The 15,079-nt window shown below is 39.8% G+C and overlaps 1 protein-coding gene across 1 annotated transcript in view; it reads left to right on the forward strand.

Annotated features, from left to right (window-relative positions):
• LGR4 (leucine-rich repeat containing G protein-coupled receptor 4) overlaps positions 1-14,549 on the forward strand; it is a 30,586-nt gene extending 16,037 nt beyond the window's left edge. Inside the window, exons 6-17 of the mRNA XM_010078427.1 lie at positions 1,800-1,868; positions 2,462-2,533; positions 2,620-2,691; positions 3,375-3,443; positions 3,796-3,867; positions 5,454-5,519; positions 6,626-6,697; positions 7,459-7,530; positions 7,821-7,946; positions 9,387-9,514; positions 10,141-10,215; positions 13,226-14,549. Of these exons, the coding sequence (XP_010076729.1) occupies positions 1,800-1,868; positions 2,462-2,533; positions 2,620-2,691; positions 3,375-3,443; positions 3,796-3,867; positions 5,454-5,519; positions 6,626-6,697; positions 7,459-7,530; positions 7,821-7,946; positions 9,387-9,514; positions 10,141-10,215; positions 13,226-14,502 (2,170 nt within the window). The 3' untranslated portion in view covers positions 14,503-14,549. The remainder of the gene's footprint in view (positions 1-1,799; positions 1,869-2,461; positions 2,534-2,619; positions 2,692-3,374; positions 3,444-3,795; positions 3,868-5,453; positions 5,520-6,625; positions 6,698-7,458; positions 7,531-7,820; positions 7,947-9,386; positions 9,515-10,140; positions 10,216-13,225) is intronic.
• The last annotated feature ends 530 nt before the right edge of the window (positions 14,550-15,079 follow it).

The following is a 15,079-nucleotide window of genomic DNA, read 5'->3' on the forward strand; positions in this document are numbered from 1 at the left end:
TAAAGTAATTTGTTGTTCAGTGTTTGTCTCATTCCCAGCTTAATCAACATTACCTTACTGGTATGGTGAAGATTTTGCAAATAAGGCATGTGTGCGCTGCATAACACATACCACCAACACTTAGGTCCAGCTCAGGATTCGGAACTGAAGGATAGTTATCAGTGCAGTGCTCCACCAAAACTAATTAACTATGTTGAGAAGCAGGTAAATATTAGCCTGGGTGAAATGTCACGCTGGATGAGGTGGCTCTGATGTTCCTGGCCCTGATCTAGCTGGTGTATCTTTGCATAGCACTCCACTGAGTCAGGTGGATGTAGCAGAAGTGTTTGAGTGGCCCTGTGGGTGATAAGGGACAAATATTTGTTTCTCAGATTTACCGTAGGATTAAGTGTATTTGAATTACACTGCCAAAACGGTTGTGTCACGAGAGGAGGTTTCTCAGGGGGCCCCAGTCGGCTGTTTCTCTTCTGCTCCTCCCTTACTGGATGGGGAGCACTCGGGGCCCCAGTTGGCTGTTTCTCTCCTGCTCCTCCCTTACTGGATGGGGAGCACTGCCTGCCAAGGAGGCTGTCACTTGCGTGTCCCCGCAGCTCCTGACCCGAGCCTCTGCGGGCTGGGAGAAAACAGCCCAGCTCCCCGCTCCTAGACCCTCATGCAAGAGATGCACCTGAGCTCAATTCAAATACTGGCAAATATTCGTATGATGGGCTGGTTTATCTGAAACAGTGAACCTAATGGGGGTGGACATGGGAAGTATCACCTTCCCCTCACCCCATGTCTGTTGTCACCATGGACAGTTTGCGCTTGTCCCAGAACCAGGTGTCACCAGTGGCCGGAGCCTGACTCCGCAGTGCTCCAAGTGCCTCCTTGGCGAGGAATGGCTTTCAGCCACCTGGGTTACATTCTCCATTTCCCTTCAGCTCACTCAGTGAATGTCTAATAAGCGGTATCTCCTTCAGCAGTGCATTTTGTTATGCTTAGGAGAATGGTAAATAAATAAAACCAATGCAGGAGGGCAAGGGCAAGCCAGTGACAGCCTCTTTTAACATGAGTTTGGATGAGTCCAGGAGTGCTGCTTACTCCAGCTACCATGTCATTCTCTTAGAACCTCAATTAAGTAATAATTAGACACTATGTAAATGTGCCTAGCTGATGTAAGACTCTCAAAGTGTTTTTCCTTCTCGTAAGGAATCCCTTGTGCAGAAAAAAGACTGTAGCTGGTCCTGACATTACTGCTAGAACGGTGACAGGTTAACTGAGATTTCAGCAGATCCCCACCACTGAGATGTACTGATACAGTGGGATGAAATTTCTTTCTGCTTCTGTTCAATATTCATAATTGTTTTTGCCACAAGGTCTCCTATTACCTAGTGGCTTATTTACTGTTTATTTTATAAAACTTGAAAGAAATTTTTTTGGAGTAAGCTAATAAAGAGTAGTCATTTGTATCTAATTTTTTTTTTTTAACTTTGAAATCTGAGTTCATTTCCATGTAAATTCTGCTGAAGAAAAATCTGTGAGGTATTGAAAAATACTGAACTTTGCTGTAAGGAAGTGTCATTTGAGTTAATATGAATAATTCTCTGGATAATATTAAATGTCTTACCTAGGTTATTAGCTGGTTATAGCGCATGTAAAACATTAGAAGGCTAAATCTAAGGCAAAAATCAAGTTATTCTATGATCTAGTTAAAGATGCTCTGGGAACTTTTTACTTTCATTGAATTGTGTTAAACATTATTTTAACAATTCATGATCACTATTAAGAATTTTATAATTTTCCTGCTTTGTTTCTTCTAGGGATTTAAATTATAATAACATGGTAGAGTTCCCTGAAGCCATAAAAGCACTCCCAAATCTAAAGGAATTGTGAGTATTACTTATTATCCCTTTCTACCAGTTTTCTTTCTCCTTTCGATCAATAAAGAGAAAAGAAATTCCCAGATTTAAGAATGCTTGTCTCATTATGCGGCAACCTAGATCAGATTAAGTTATGCTAAGTGATGCTATAATTAAAGGAAAATATAATCATCAGTTAGAGAGGGAATCTATTGAAAATTATTTTGGAGTTATATAAGCAAGCAATTTATTCAGGAGAACCATTAGCATAGATCATAATCATGAGCTGGTTTTGGCCTCCAGTAGCAGAATTAAGTATTCACTGATCACACTTGTTTCCCTTGTTCCCCTCCTTAAGAGGGGGGGAAAAGGAGAGAAAGCACAGGATCATGTTTCAGACAGCATAGTTTCTTTCTAATGAAATATTTTCAGTTTAGCTGATGTGCAGTAGACAGAAATAGTACCTTCAAAGTTATTCCTACAGTTTGACTTACTCCTGTTTAACTAAAATCCTGTTTCTGGCAGGATTGGGAATTGAGTAGGTGTGAAGAAAATGATTATTGGTTGAATCTACTGGCAATATCTTTTTAAATGTTGGTTTTCTTCTTTGTTAATATCTTTAGGGGATTTCACAGTAACTACATTTCCATAATTCCTGATGGTGCATTTGCAGGAAACCCCCTTCTAAGAACGATGTAAGTAATTTTCATGGATCTATTTTTAGTCTTTAGCAGACAGTGACTGTTGGAATAGCGACTGAAACATGTTTTTAATTTCCCAGACATTTGTATGATAATCCTTTGTCTTTTGTGGGGAACTCAGCATTTCAGAATCTGTCAGATCTGCATTCTCTGTAAGTATCACCTCAACTATATCGTACAATAAATGGATAGGAATGTTTTGGCTAAGAACTCAAAATAACTAAATTTTCTGACTGCCTCTTACCTTGTAATTTTTTTGCAGTAAGCTTTTATAAACATTGTTATTGTTGGGAATATCCAGTTTCATAAGAAGCTCTACTAAATATATTCTGTAACTTTTTTTTTTTTTAATCTGCATTACCTTGCATAAGACACATAACCTCAGGCCAAATGCTCAGGTTCTTACTTAAACAAACTGCAGTGTGTCCTGGTTGGTTTTTGAACAGGGGTGTATATTATGAGAATGTTTTGCAGGTTAGTGCATGCACGTTCTCAAAAGATATCAGTTCTGGGGGTGACGAGAGAGCAAAATGGAGTGAGATTTCAAACTTTGAACTACAGACTACTGCAGAGTTTCTGCCCTTTTCATATGTGTGTTGATAGGACTCTTTCCAGCTTGGTGAATTCCAGTTGTTTGCTAACAGAGGAATAATTTATTAGGCAAATGACTAGTATAAGAAGCAGTGAAAAAGACTATCTTATGTGTAAAATTTAAACAAAAGCAATAAAGATTTTAGAATGTTTCCTTTTGAATATGTGCATCTCACAGCAGGATCCAATGTCACAATTCTTTGCATAATAGTTTACAGCTAATTTTTGTGGGGCTTTTTTTTAGGGTTATTCGGGGTGCCAGCATGGTGCAGTGGTTTCCTAATTTGACAGGAACAGTTAATCTGGAGAGTTTGTAAGTATCTTCTGCAGAAATAATTTCCAATAATTTATTGGGTTTGCCTCTTGTGATGTGATTGAAATATGATTAGTGGATCTGGAGAGCAACTGTCTTTTTTTTTTTTTTTTAGTGGGGTAAGCTGACAACAGCCTATGAAAAGGCCATTGATACTAACTGCTCTCTCACAGAATTGAAAACCAGAAAAGTTGGCCTCTTCCAAAAAAACAAACCAAACCGAACAAAATGTTGTTAGTGGGTGAATCTGGCACCCCAGTATCTGAGACACCCTCCTTCTGCTCTTACATATGCTTGTTATGCCATCTACCATCAACAACGCACACATTCATATACGTTTTTTTTTCCACAGAACTCTAACAGGGACCAAGATAAACAGTATTCCGGTTAATTTATGCCAAGAGCAAAAGGTGCTACGAACTCTGTAAGTATATACATTGTGCTCCTATTTTCATCTGCATTAAAATGTTTTAAAATGAATTTAAAGCAAATTTAAAGCAAAAGTAACGCTTAGAATTGCTCATCCTATTAGTTCTGTCAAAGCTGGAAATCTGATTCTGGTTTCTTGATTCTTCAAATCAAGACTCATGGCAGAGCTGACGTAGTGCCTTCTGCTCCTGAAACAAGGTCCCCTTTGTGCACTGTATTTCTTTCATATGTTATAAAAGATATGTAAGGTGTGCTGCTGAACAGTCTTTGCATCTTGAAATTCACTCTGCCACCAGTCATTCTTAACACAACAGTACACCTCTACATTCAGAAGTTAAGGAAGTGCTTTGACTTTTTCTGTTTGGGAACACAAGAGAGAGCATTAGGAATCAAGAGAAATGGAGATGAGGATTAGGAAGAGGATAGTAATACAGAAAAGCAAAGCAGAAAAAGCAGTAAGGATGTGTCAAAATAAGTGCAAAACATCGAACTGGAAAAGGAAACCCTTGAGGAAGGGAGAGGCAAAGCCACGTTTGCAAAGGATAAACGTGCAGAAAAATTTGGAACAAAAGCAAGTGCTGGAAAAAGAGGAGAAAAGTATGTTCTGTTTTATAGAAGGAAAACAGGGGAAAAAGAATTATGAGGTAGGATTTACTTTAAAATGGCAGTTTACCTTTTGAACAGAAGTTTGAAGGTTGCAAGTTTCTAGTCTCCTTTTTTGCTGCATAGTTTCACAGAAAATTCTGAACTTTCCTAGCTGTGCTTAAGGGGAGGTACCAGCACACTAAATCAAAATTTGCACCAAATTCCTGCATTGCACACTGTCTATCCAGTTTATTCTAAAAAAGTAGATTATCAATGAACCTTTTTAGATTACAACTCCCGGAATGCAGAGAATTTGTACAGTATGGTTTTGGGATATCCATAAATCCAGATGCAGAGCTGAACGCAGTGCCTATAGAATCAGAAATGTTGGTTGGGAGGGATCTCATGAGCGGCTGAAGCCACTACAAAGGCATGGCCTGTTTCTCTGTTATTTTTCAGTTACAGAACATTGTTTTTGCTTGTTAATGTTTGCCAAATAAAGAGTTTTGGGATTATTTTTTTCACACTTGCTTGCTTTACATCACTGGTTGAATACATCAGAAAACTAAAAAGAAGAAATTGTTGCCAAATTCAGAGACAAAAAGGGGAGAGATACAGAAATGTAGCTTTTAAAAGGGTTACGTGAATAGAGTAAATAAAAGGCAATGAATCAACATTTTACAGAGTTAATGTAGACAGCCTTATTTCTGCTGTTTGCTGAGTGTTGTGAGCTTGACATAGCAGTTATGTCTTTCTATGGTTTCGGGTGTGTAGATATGTATAATCAAAGTGCATAGCGGGGCCAGTTAGGATGACTGTGGAGAGATCACACTTGTGATTCCCTTCATGATTTTCTCTAAACTGCCCTTAGTTTTTCTGCAGAATGTTACTAATAGGAAGATTTTTTGCCAGTCCATTTAACAGTTACAAGTGATGACATGTTTCAAGTAGAAAAGAGCCAAACTAAGCACCTTTGTACCATCTTCTGTTTTGAAGGGACTTGTCTTATAACAATATAAAGGACCTCCCAAGTTTTAAGGGCTGCCACTCTTTGGAAGAAGTGTAAGTAGAAATACGTGTTGTTTATTGTTATTACCTCCTTAGTATGCTGAGTCCAGGTATCTAGAAACTTTTTGGCTTCATGTTTGATCATAAGTACAATTCTAAGATTAAGGCCAGAAAAATATGACCATCTCATGTGAGGCGTGTGCTGGACAGAGAAGTCAGTCGCTTGTGTTTTCCTCAATTGGCTAAAGTTTAATTGTTCCTGTGGCAGAAAAAAGAATGAAGGACATCTTAATCCTGCATTTCATAGTAGTATTGCTATACACATAAATGGAAGGAGCAGTTACGTGTTCTCCTTCCTGCCTCTTGCCTCTTCCACTCTTCTTCAGTTCCCTCCAGCCATCCTCCTACACTTACGTAAAATGTTTTTTCCTCTAGTACCTGTAAGACACATTCGAACCCCATCGTTGCATTTCCTTACTTTTATTGCTTTAAAGCTGCTTCAGGTTAACTTCCAGATGCTACACAATTTTTCTGCTGCATATGTTCCTACTTCTCCTTCTGCCTCTGTTGCACTCACGCTTTTTCCCCTTTAACCAGAGTGGGGCTCGTAGACTTCTCACAGGCCTTTGTTGTTACACTCTTGACATCTTTGGGCTTGTTGTACACATGGTTCATTGTAAAAGGAGCTAGTGAACTGGAAGTATAATTTGCCCATTAGCTCTTGAAGCATTTCTGAACTCTTCCCTTTCATAAATCCATATTTTGAGAAATGAAAGTGCACCCAGGTTTAGAAGATGCCTAAAGATTCCCTGCAGGATTAAGTAGATTTGTTTTAAATCTCAGTGTGACTCTTCAAAGTTCACAAAGTATTACTTTTAGCTTGGAAGGAATTCAGTCCACACTTAACAGTCTGTTCCGAATTACATGAGTTGTGAACTGGGGTTGGGCAGAGGTGCCATGGAAGAGCTTTGTGGTTATATTCACATGGCTCGTGTTAAGTGCAGAGCAGATACCTAAGCAGTTTGTGTACAAAGGAACATGAGAAAAGTCTGGCCATTGATAAGACTAAGTCTGTGTATTAGCAGGCACTGAGCTATCCCTTGGTTTGAAGTCAGCCCAGTTTGCCAATAAAGTTGTGTTTCTACTTCTTCACTTTGCAGTTCCTTACAGCATAATCAAATCCATGAAATCACAGAGGGTACCTTTCAAGGACTGTCCTCCCTTCGTATCCTGTAAGTGTACTTAGTTGCATACTGAGTAAAACAAGATAATGTTTCTGATTCCCATGCAAACTGATGTCAGAGTTTGGTGTTACAAGTCTGACTGATGGCAAAATGCCATGTATGCTGGATCCCAAGGTGAAGCAAACCACCTGCAAGAGATACTAGGAGCAGCCAGTTTCAGTCTCATTCTTTCCATTCTCTATTTTGCTTTTATAGACTGTAAAGATATATATATATATATGGAGTTAAAAAAGGAGATTTTTTTTTTCAGTAATCCACTATTTAGCATTATATTATTACTATATTATTCTGTTATATAGTACTTATTGGAGAGATCCTATCTGTTTTCCTCAAGAGGAGCAAATCAGTAGACAAAACTATTCCCTCCCTTACATCTCTAGCTATATCAAGATTATAAAAGAACATTGAAATTATCAGAAAAAAACATCCACAAATTGACAGGTGTTTTATAAGGAGTGTCATAATATATATATGTCATAATATATATATGGCAAGAGGAAGGGAAAGGGGGCAGGAGTGGGAGATGGAGTCTGCTTTGGGATGAGGTGAAGCAGGATACAGCTGCCTTACCAGGGGATTTGGCTGCTACTGCACCTGTCTGACCAGGGAGAGAGGGGAAACGGGAGTGTTGTTCAGCTTTCCTGTCAGAGGCATCGTGTATTTGTCACCTTAGCTTTTTTCTCAGTACAGCGGCTGTTACAAAGTTTTGAGGAAACTGCTAAAATAATCCCATTTGGCATTCATTGCAGCGACCTCAGTAGAAATCGGATCCATCAGATCCACAAGGAAGCTTTCACCACTGTTGGAGCTCTCGTTAACCTGTAAGTAGGCTATTCTGTGCAGCGACCTTCTCACTGCTGTGATAGTAAATGTTTTTAGCTTAAAACTGGTATGTGCCCATTGAATGTTTCATCTCAGCGGATCTCAAAACCTCTCACTAGCTGAATGTATGCAGGGCAGACTTCTTGAAGTGCCCGCTGCACTGGCAGGCGTTTGCCAGACCACAGCCTCAGGATGAGGCTTTAAAAAACCTTCCTGCTCTAATGAAGTGTACGCTGTAGGATCTTCAAACTGACTTTCTTGTAACTCTGTCTTAATATTCACATTTCAGGGACCTAAGTTTCAACGAACTCACTTCAGTTCCAACCGAAGGATTGAGTGGACTGAACCAGCTTAAACTTGCAGGCAATTCTGAGTTGAAAGAAGCTTTGGCAGCCAAGAACTTCGCAAAGCTCCGGTATGTTGGTAAATAACACTACAGAGTGCCTCACTTCAACAGTAACAAGCCACACAGCAGTAAACGAAGCCAGCTTAGATAATCCTCATGGCAAATAATCAGGGCCTTTGCTGAGTCCAACATAGCAGTAAATGAAGCCAGCTTAGATAATTCTCGTGGCAAATAATCAGGGCCTTTGCTGAGTCCTGTAGGGCTTTAATGTTGGCATATATGACAGGGCACCTGACTATTTTGGTATAGAAGCCATTCGCAGACAATTTTCTTGGAACGTTTTCTATTTTTCCTCTACCACTTTCCAGACAGATATCATCTGACTTTGGAGTAGTGGTTTGGGTGGATTCCATTTGTTATTGAACTGAGCACATCTGTCTTTAGAGTGTGCAAGACAGGAGCAGAAGCGCAGGTGTCTGATTCCGTAGTCACCACACTTTGTACATACGCTGTTTATTCTTGGGGGCAAATGGTAAAAATAACAGTAATAATTCAGATGGAAAGCTGGTACTGGTTTCAGTGGAAGGTGGGTCAGACAGTGATTAACTGCTTTGCATTTTGAAAGATCTTTCTGCACACTAATATTTCAATCCTCAAGAAGCAGTTAGAAATTGTTTCCAATACTGTCTGATGGAAAAAATGGAGATAAAGATACTGTTAACTTGTCGAAGGCCAGCAAAGGAATCCGTGGCAGGCCTCAGCAGTCTTGTGGAAACAGCAGATTGGTTTGTAGGTTTTAATCTGTGTTTGAGAGCTAATGCATTGTGGGATCCTCTAGACTGGTGTTCCTCCTAAATATTTACAAGAACAGAATTCAGGAACAATACTGCAGATAGTCAATATTGTAGCCTCAAGTCAGAAGAGTTAGCTTCTGGTCTGCTATTATCTCATTGTTTATGTGGACTTTTTAAAACTCTGTATGCAGCTGTGCTTCTTCCCTGCCAGGATTAATAGTATGTACCATTTCTGTCAAACACACACACAAAAAGAAAGGCAAAAAAAAAATTAATTTGGGGGCCGCAAAATGAAGAGTGAGAAGGAAAGATGTAATTTTCAACATTATGGTCATCTGGGAATTAAGTTTCTTACAAAACAGTTACTCTTTAATTAACTTGCTTAATTACTTTTCATTTTCATTTATACAGCAATGCTGCAAACACCGACTGGAATTTGTTTTGTATATGGAGTAGAATGAGTAGCAGAGAGACCTAAACATCACAGAATTTTCTTTGTACTCCTTGCAGCAGACAAGCCTGTCCTTTATCTCAGTGCAAAAGTTCATCAGACATGGTTACAACTGATCCAATTTGAAATAGCTTTTTATTAGCGCCTGTGGTAAAAAGAAGCTTCAGTTTTAGTACTGAAGTGTGACACTGAAATATTTTTGATAGATGGTAATCTTAACTCGGGTTACAGTGGGTAACACTTGTTGTTCTGCCTGTGTTTCAGGTCACTCTCTGTACCGTACGCTTACCAGTGCTGTGCGTTTTGGGGTTGTGATTCTTATTTAAACTCTAATGCTGAAGGATCCAGTCACCAAGATCAAGGTGCCTTGATGGATCATGAGAAGGGTAAGTGTTTCATTGTACTAAACCAGCAGTATTATTTTGGGTCAGATTAGACCGAATAGCAGTGTATGTTGTCTTTGAATACAGAAATTTGGAAAATGTAAATCTTTACAGGGATACAAAAGCTGTCTCTGAAGGCACTTAGCATCTGCTTACAGATAGGCAGTGCCATGTTCTTTCTAAATGTGTAAGATTTGCCTGTTTAAGGAAAAGAAAAAAAAAATTTAAAAAATTCTAAACTGCCAGTATTGTTTCTGTCATTTTCTGGCAGAACAAAAATGTTTTATGGTTCTCAGTATTTTGACCTTCCTGTTCAGAAAGGGCTTGTCCTTCTGCTGTCTACTTCAAGGCCATGGATCTTTTCACCAGTGATGAAAGATGTTGCTGCTTTGTTGTAAAGCATTGTGAGTAGCTGGGACAGGCAGTAGTAACTCAAACTGCTGCAGCGATTTCCACACTGAGGGTTTGACCTTAAGTGGCAAACCAGAACAGCTTCACTTGTTAAAAGCTTGAATGTTGGTGAAGAGTCAGGTCTTTGATCTTTCAAAGGACTACTTCCATCCTAGGCAGCTTCACCGCATTTCACTTTTTTTCTTCCTACAACTAACCTGTTTTTCATTTTTACTTTGGTACAGCTGATGCAAATACTCTAAGAAATGAGGAAAATGAGGAACTGGGGCAGACTATTATTCACTGTACACCAGCAACAGGTAAATCTTATAATGTGCTTCAGCCACCTTGTGAACTTCAGGCATGGTGCTATGCAAATAGCTGTCTGCAGAATTACGTTTCGTGCCTCGTAGTCATTCTGTACGCAGAAGATTAAATTCTGCAATGCTTGGGTGAAACTTCATTTGATGTCAGTGTTGTTTTGGATGAGCAGTCACAAAGATTTGGCTCAGCTTTAGACACACAGCACTATACTGGAGAATGATGCTCGGAAAAAACATGAAGCTTGTTTCCATAAGCAGAACGTACAAGACTGTAATACTTTTTTTTGAAGTTTGCTGTGTTTAATGCACTGTCCCCTAATTCTGTGTTATTTTGCCAAAGAGATGTCTGTGGAACAGACTGTATGAGTGCTCATCTGTTTCAGTGAGAAGTCAGCCTGCGCTTTAGAAGCTGAACCCAAACTGCTGTCATTGGTGGTTTTAACTAAGCCTGATGTGTTTGCAGGGGAGAGGATGAGGAACGCTTATGTGATCTGTTCCTGGCCCTGCTATAGCAGCATTAATTGACAGCAGAGGGCTGTTAGAAGTAGCTGGAGCAGGCAGTAGCATCTTAAACTGCTATAGATATATGTGCAATGAGTAGTTTTATTGGCATACCAGAACTACTCCAGTTCAGGCTTGAACAGTCCAGGAGTGTTGAAAGTCTTTGATCTTGCAAACGAATATTTTAATTCTAGGCAGCTCCGTTGCTGCTCTTCTGCTTATCTTCCTTGAACTGCAAATTTCCACACACGGTTCCACTCAGCTCCTAAAGAGCTTGCTGTGGTGCCTCCTACTTCCTTGCCTTTGCCACGGGCTCTCCAGAGGATTCCTACTGTACATCTTGCACCCTCCTGTTCACATAAACAGGAACACATAGGTGGGGGGAACAGTATGCTTCGGGATGAGCAGGGGTTTCCCAAGTCTTGTTTCATTCTCTTCTCCTAAAATGGTATGTTACATCCGTTATGAAAATCTGTTCACTCTTCATCTTTTGAGCTACTCCAGCTTTAGTATACAGAATATTACAAGGATTTCTTGATCACAGCCAAAAAAAAGTGTGGTCAGAAAGTCAAATATATTATTAATGTAACTGTATGTGATCTGAGAATTAATTTCACCAATGCTTTTGATCTCCTGTTCACAGAATGGGAATTTAGATGTGTGTTACATGGGTTGAATCTTTAAAGCCTTTTTAGCTCTCTCTTTTTGCCCATGCCAGAGATGCTGTAGCTCTAAAAGGAATGAAGAGCATGTTTTACAAGTTCACAATTTGCCTTGTTTTTCACCAGTCCCTCCCATACTAACAACTTGTTTTCTGTGCCATGCTGTCGTCTGGTCATAAGTAGGACACTCCACCCACCATAAGTTCTGAATCATTGCTCATCTCGTAGATCCACTTTCCGCTTTGCCTAATGGCAGGAATGGATTGCTGAACAGTGGCACTCAAGTAGCATAGCACTGAAAGCCCTGAAACTCATCCTTCCGAGCATGAATTGCCCCTGGTGGGATGGGAATATTAGTGAGAGGAGGGCAACTTTTAACTATAAGTATAGTTAGACTTCAGGAGAAAGACAGGAAAGCTTGGCGGATTTTGTCTAACAATACCTCACTGTACAGCTACTAGAAAACAGACTTCAAATTGCTTTTGGAAGCCCAGCACTGACATTTTAAAATTTGCTAAATGGGAAGTTGTTTTTATTTTTAAGTAGATTCACCTTAGCAGGTATTGTTGCATCATGTCAATGTACTGTAAAAATAATTATTCTGACAAGGATGTCTTACTCAGGAATAGTTGCAAAAAAGGGATTTTACTGCTGATTTTACTGGTCTGATAATCTAGTTAGAACCATTATTTCTTACCCGGAAGTGAAGCTTGCTCATTTAAACAAACAGATTATTTTTTGACTTGTCAGTTCAGTAATTTCTGGAAGTTGCTTTAGGCCTTGGGATGTTTTTGCACTGGTGTTTAACCACTCTCCACAGTTGCTCCAGCCTGCATTAGGGATGGGTTGTACTTACCTTTCACCTGCCTAAAGGGAGGGCATGAGCTGTGCAGAGCTGGGAGAGCTGAATCCGGCTCTGGAGCTCCAGCCTGAGGTAGCAGCCCAGTTTGGTGTTTTTCAGTTCTGCCCTCAGCTCCCAGAGTGCCTGACTGCAGGGAGAGATCCACAGCTATTGTGCTTCAGACAATTAGCAGTGCCTAATGGGGATGTTAGGAGAGGTTAAACTCTTCTAATTGTTACTTGAAATCAGTAGGATTTCCCCCCTGGAATAAATAGCAATTAGAAGGATTAGAAGGGTAAGCAGAAGTAGTGACCTTTTTTCCTTGTCTTGCCTCATATTATTTTGCTTGTTAGATGTTTATTATTTAAGCTTTTTTAAGTGGCAAAAGAAGAAAAAAAATATTTACCCTATTAGACTTTCTAAGCTCACAGTGCCTTTCAGTGACGAGGGTGGGGGAGAGGACTTGTGGTGAATTCCTGTCCCTATTAAAGCTGATAAATTCAATTTGTTGGCTGTTTTACAGATGTTTCCCTGTGACCAAAAGTTACTTCGGAAGGCATGTTTGTGAATCATTTTTTGAGAGAACATGTTACTTCTAAAAAATCCTTCCCCCTTAGAAGTTGGTTGTGAACATTGCCTTTTATTTTACCAACTTTTTAAATGATGTATGAGATCTAAAGAAAATAAAACGTATTTAGGTAGCACTAATAAAAGCTCTTTTGAGTAGCTAAAAGGTAATTAAGTTTGTTTAGCTACCTTGTTTACACAAAGCATTCTCTAGTGACCATTCATCACAGTAATTATTATTTCAGGCATAATTAATTAGTAAATAGCTTCAGCAGAATAGTTTACTTTCAACTGACCTATTTAGCAGTTCAGCTGTGTACTCAATTCATGAATTAATGAGGAGTGCTCTTGTAATGCCTTTTGAAAATCGTGCTTATTAAGGCCTGATTTATTTTTTTTCCCTAAATTGGTGGTCCTGTTTTTTTTTTTCTTCTAGGTGCTTTTAAGCCTTGTGAATATTTATTGGGCAGCTGGATGATTCGACTTACTGTCTGGTTTATTTTTTTGGTTGCTTTGTTCTTCAACCTGCTTGTCATGTTAACAATATTTGCATCCTGTACTCCATTGCCGTCTTCCAAACTGTTTATAGGCCTGATTTCTGTCTCTAACTTATTTATGGGAGTCTATACTGGTATTTTAACTTTCTTGGATGCTGTCTCATGGGGAAGATTTGCTGAATATGGCATATGGTGGGAGACTGGCAGTGGTTGCAGAGCTGCTGGGTTTCTTGCAGTCTTTTCGTCAGAAAGTGCCATTTTTTTCCTGATGTTGGCAGCTGTTGAACGGAGCTTCTCTGCGAAGGAGATCATTAAAAAGGGGAAGAGCAATCGACAAAAACAATTTCAAATTGCAGCAGTTTTTGCTTTCCTGTGTGCTGTGGTAGCAGGATGCTTACCACTTTTTTATAAAGCGGAGTACTCAGCATCACCCCTTTGCTTGCCCTTCCCCACTGGAGAAACGCCTTCGTTAGGTTTCACAGTAACTTTAGTGCTCCTGAATTCATTAGCATTTTTGCTAATGGCTATTATCTACACTAAACTGTATTGCAACTTGGAAAAAGAGGACCTCTCGGAAAACTCACAGTCCAGCATGATTAAGCATGTCGCTTGGCTGATCTTCACGAACTGCATCTTCTTCTGCCCTGTTGCGTTCTTCTCATTTGCACCGTTGATCACTGCGATTTCTATCAGCCCTGAAATCATGAAGTCTGTTACCTTGATATTTTTCCCATTACCTGCTTGCCTGAATCCGGTTCTGTACGTCTTCTTCAACCCAAAGTTCAAGGAAGACTGGAAGCTGCTCAGGCGCCATATGACCAGGAAGAACGGAGCGGTAGCTATCGCCGTCAACGCTCAAGGGGGCTGCGTGACGCAGGATTTCTACTATGACTGTGGGGTCTATACCCATTTGCAGGGTAACATCACCATGTGTGAATGTTGCGAATCACTCCTTTTATCCAAGCCTGTGCCCTGTAAACATTTAATCAAATCACACAGCTGCCCCGCACTGGCAGTGGTGCCTTGCCAAAGGCCGGATGGCTACTGGTCGGACTGCGGCACCCAGTCAGCCCACTCTGACTACGCGGACGAGGATGACTCTTTCGTGTCAGACAGCTCTGACCAGGTGCAGGCCTGCGGCCGTGCGTGTTTCTACCAAAGCCGAGGATTCCCTTTGGTTCGTTATGCCTACAACATCCCGAGAATTAAAGACTGAAAAGGCTTTTTGCCATCAGCTGTTCTAATAAAGAGGTATGATGCTTCATGGACTGTTGCCTGTTTTGACCTTTCGCGCAGGAAGCACTTTTGTAATCAGCGTTTAGTGTCATTTGTAAAGAAGGGAAGTGGGCAGTAACTTCTTGAGCCATACATTTAAAAATAGTTAAATAAATCAATTGCCCTGACTGTAAATAATTGGTAAACCAAATTTGTTACCCAATATTTTAACTCTTTCCACACACTAGTGGTTTCTTTTATATGGTTTTTTACATGCTAATGGTGTGTTTCCACGTTGTACTCCAGTTGTACTTTGCTTCTGCTGTTGGCAAGGTAAGTTCTGTTGATTTTTTTCCTTTTTTTTTTTTTCTGCCAAAGAACAATATAAAGGACAGCTGTTTAATATTAAAGAAATTATTTTTAAATGTGACTTTTCTATAGTTAAGCAAAAAAATCTTGCTAGCTTTGTATAGTGTATTCAGCATTGAATCTCAGGATGAATTTTACTGCAGGGCCAAAAAAGGGATTAATTCTCCCATACATAACTGTGACAGCAGTATAGGAGCACCATGTTTCTT

The sequence above is a fragment of the Pterocles gutturalis genome, unplaced genomic scaffold, assembly GCF_000699245.1.
Source record: "Pterocles gutturalis isolate BGI_N339 unplaced genomic scaffold, ASM69924v1 scaffold1108, whole genome shotgun sequence".
NCBI lineage: Eukaryota > Metazoa > Chordata > Aves > Pterocliformes > Pteroclidae > Pterocles > Pterocles gutturalis.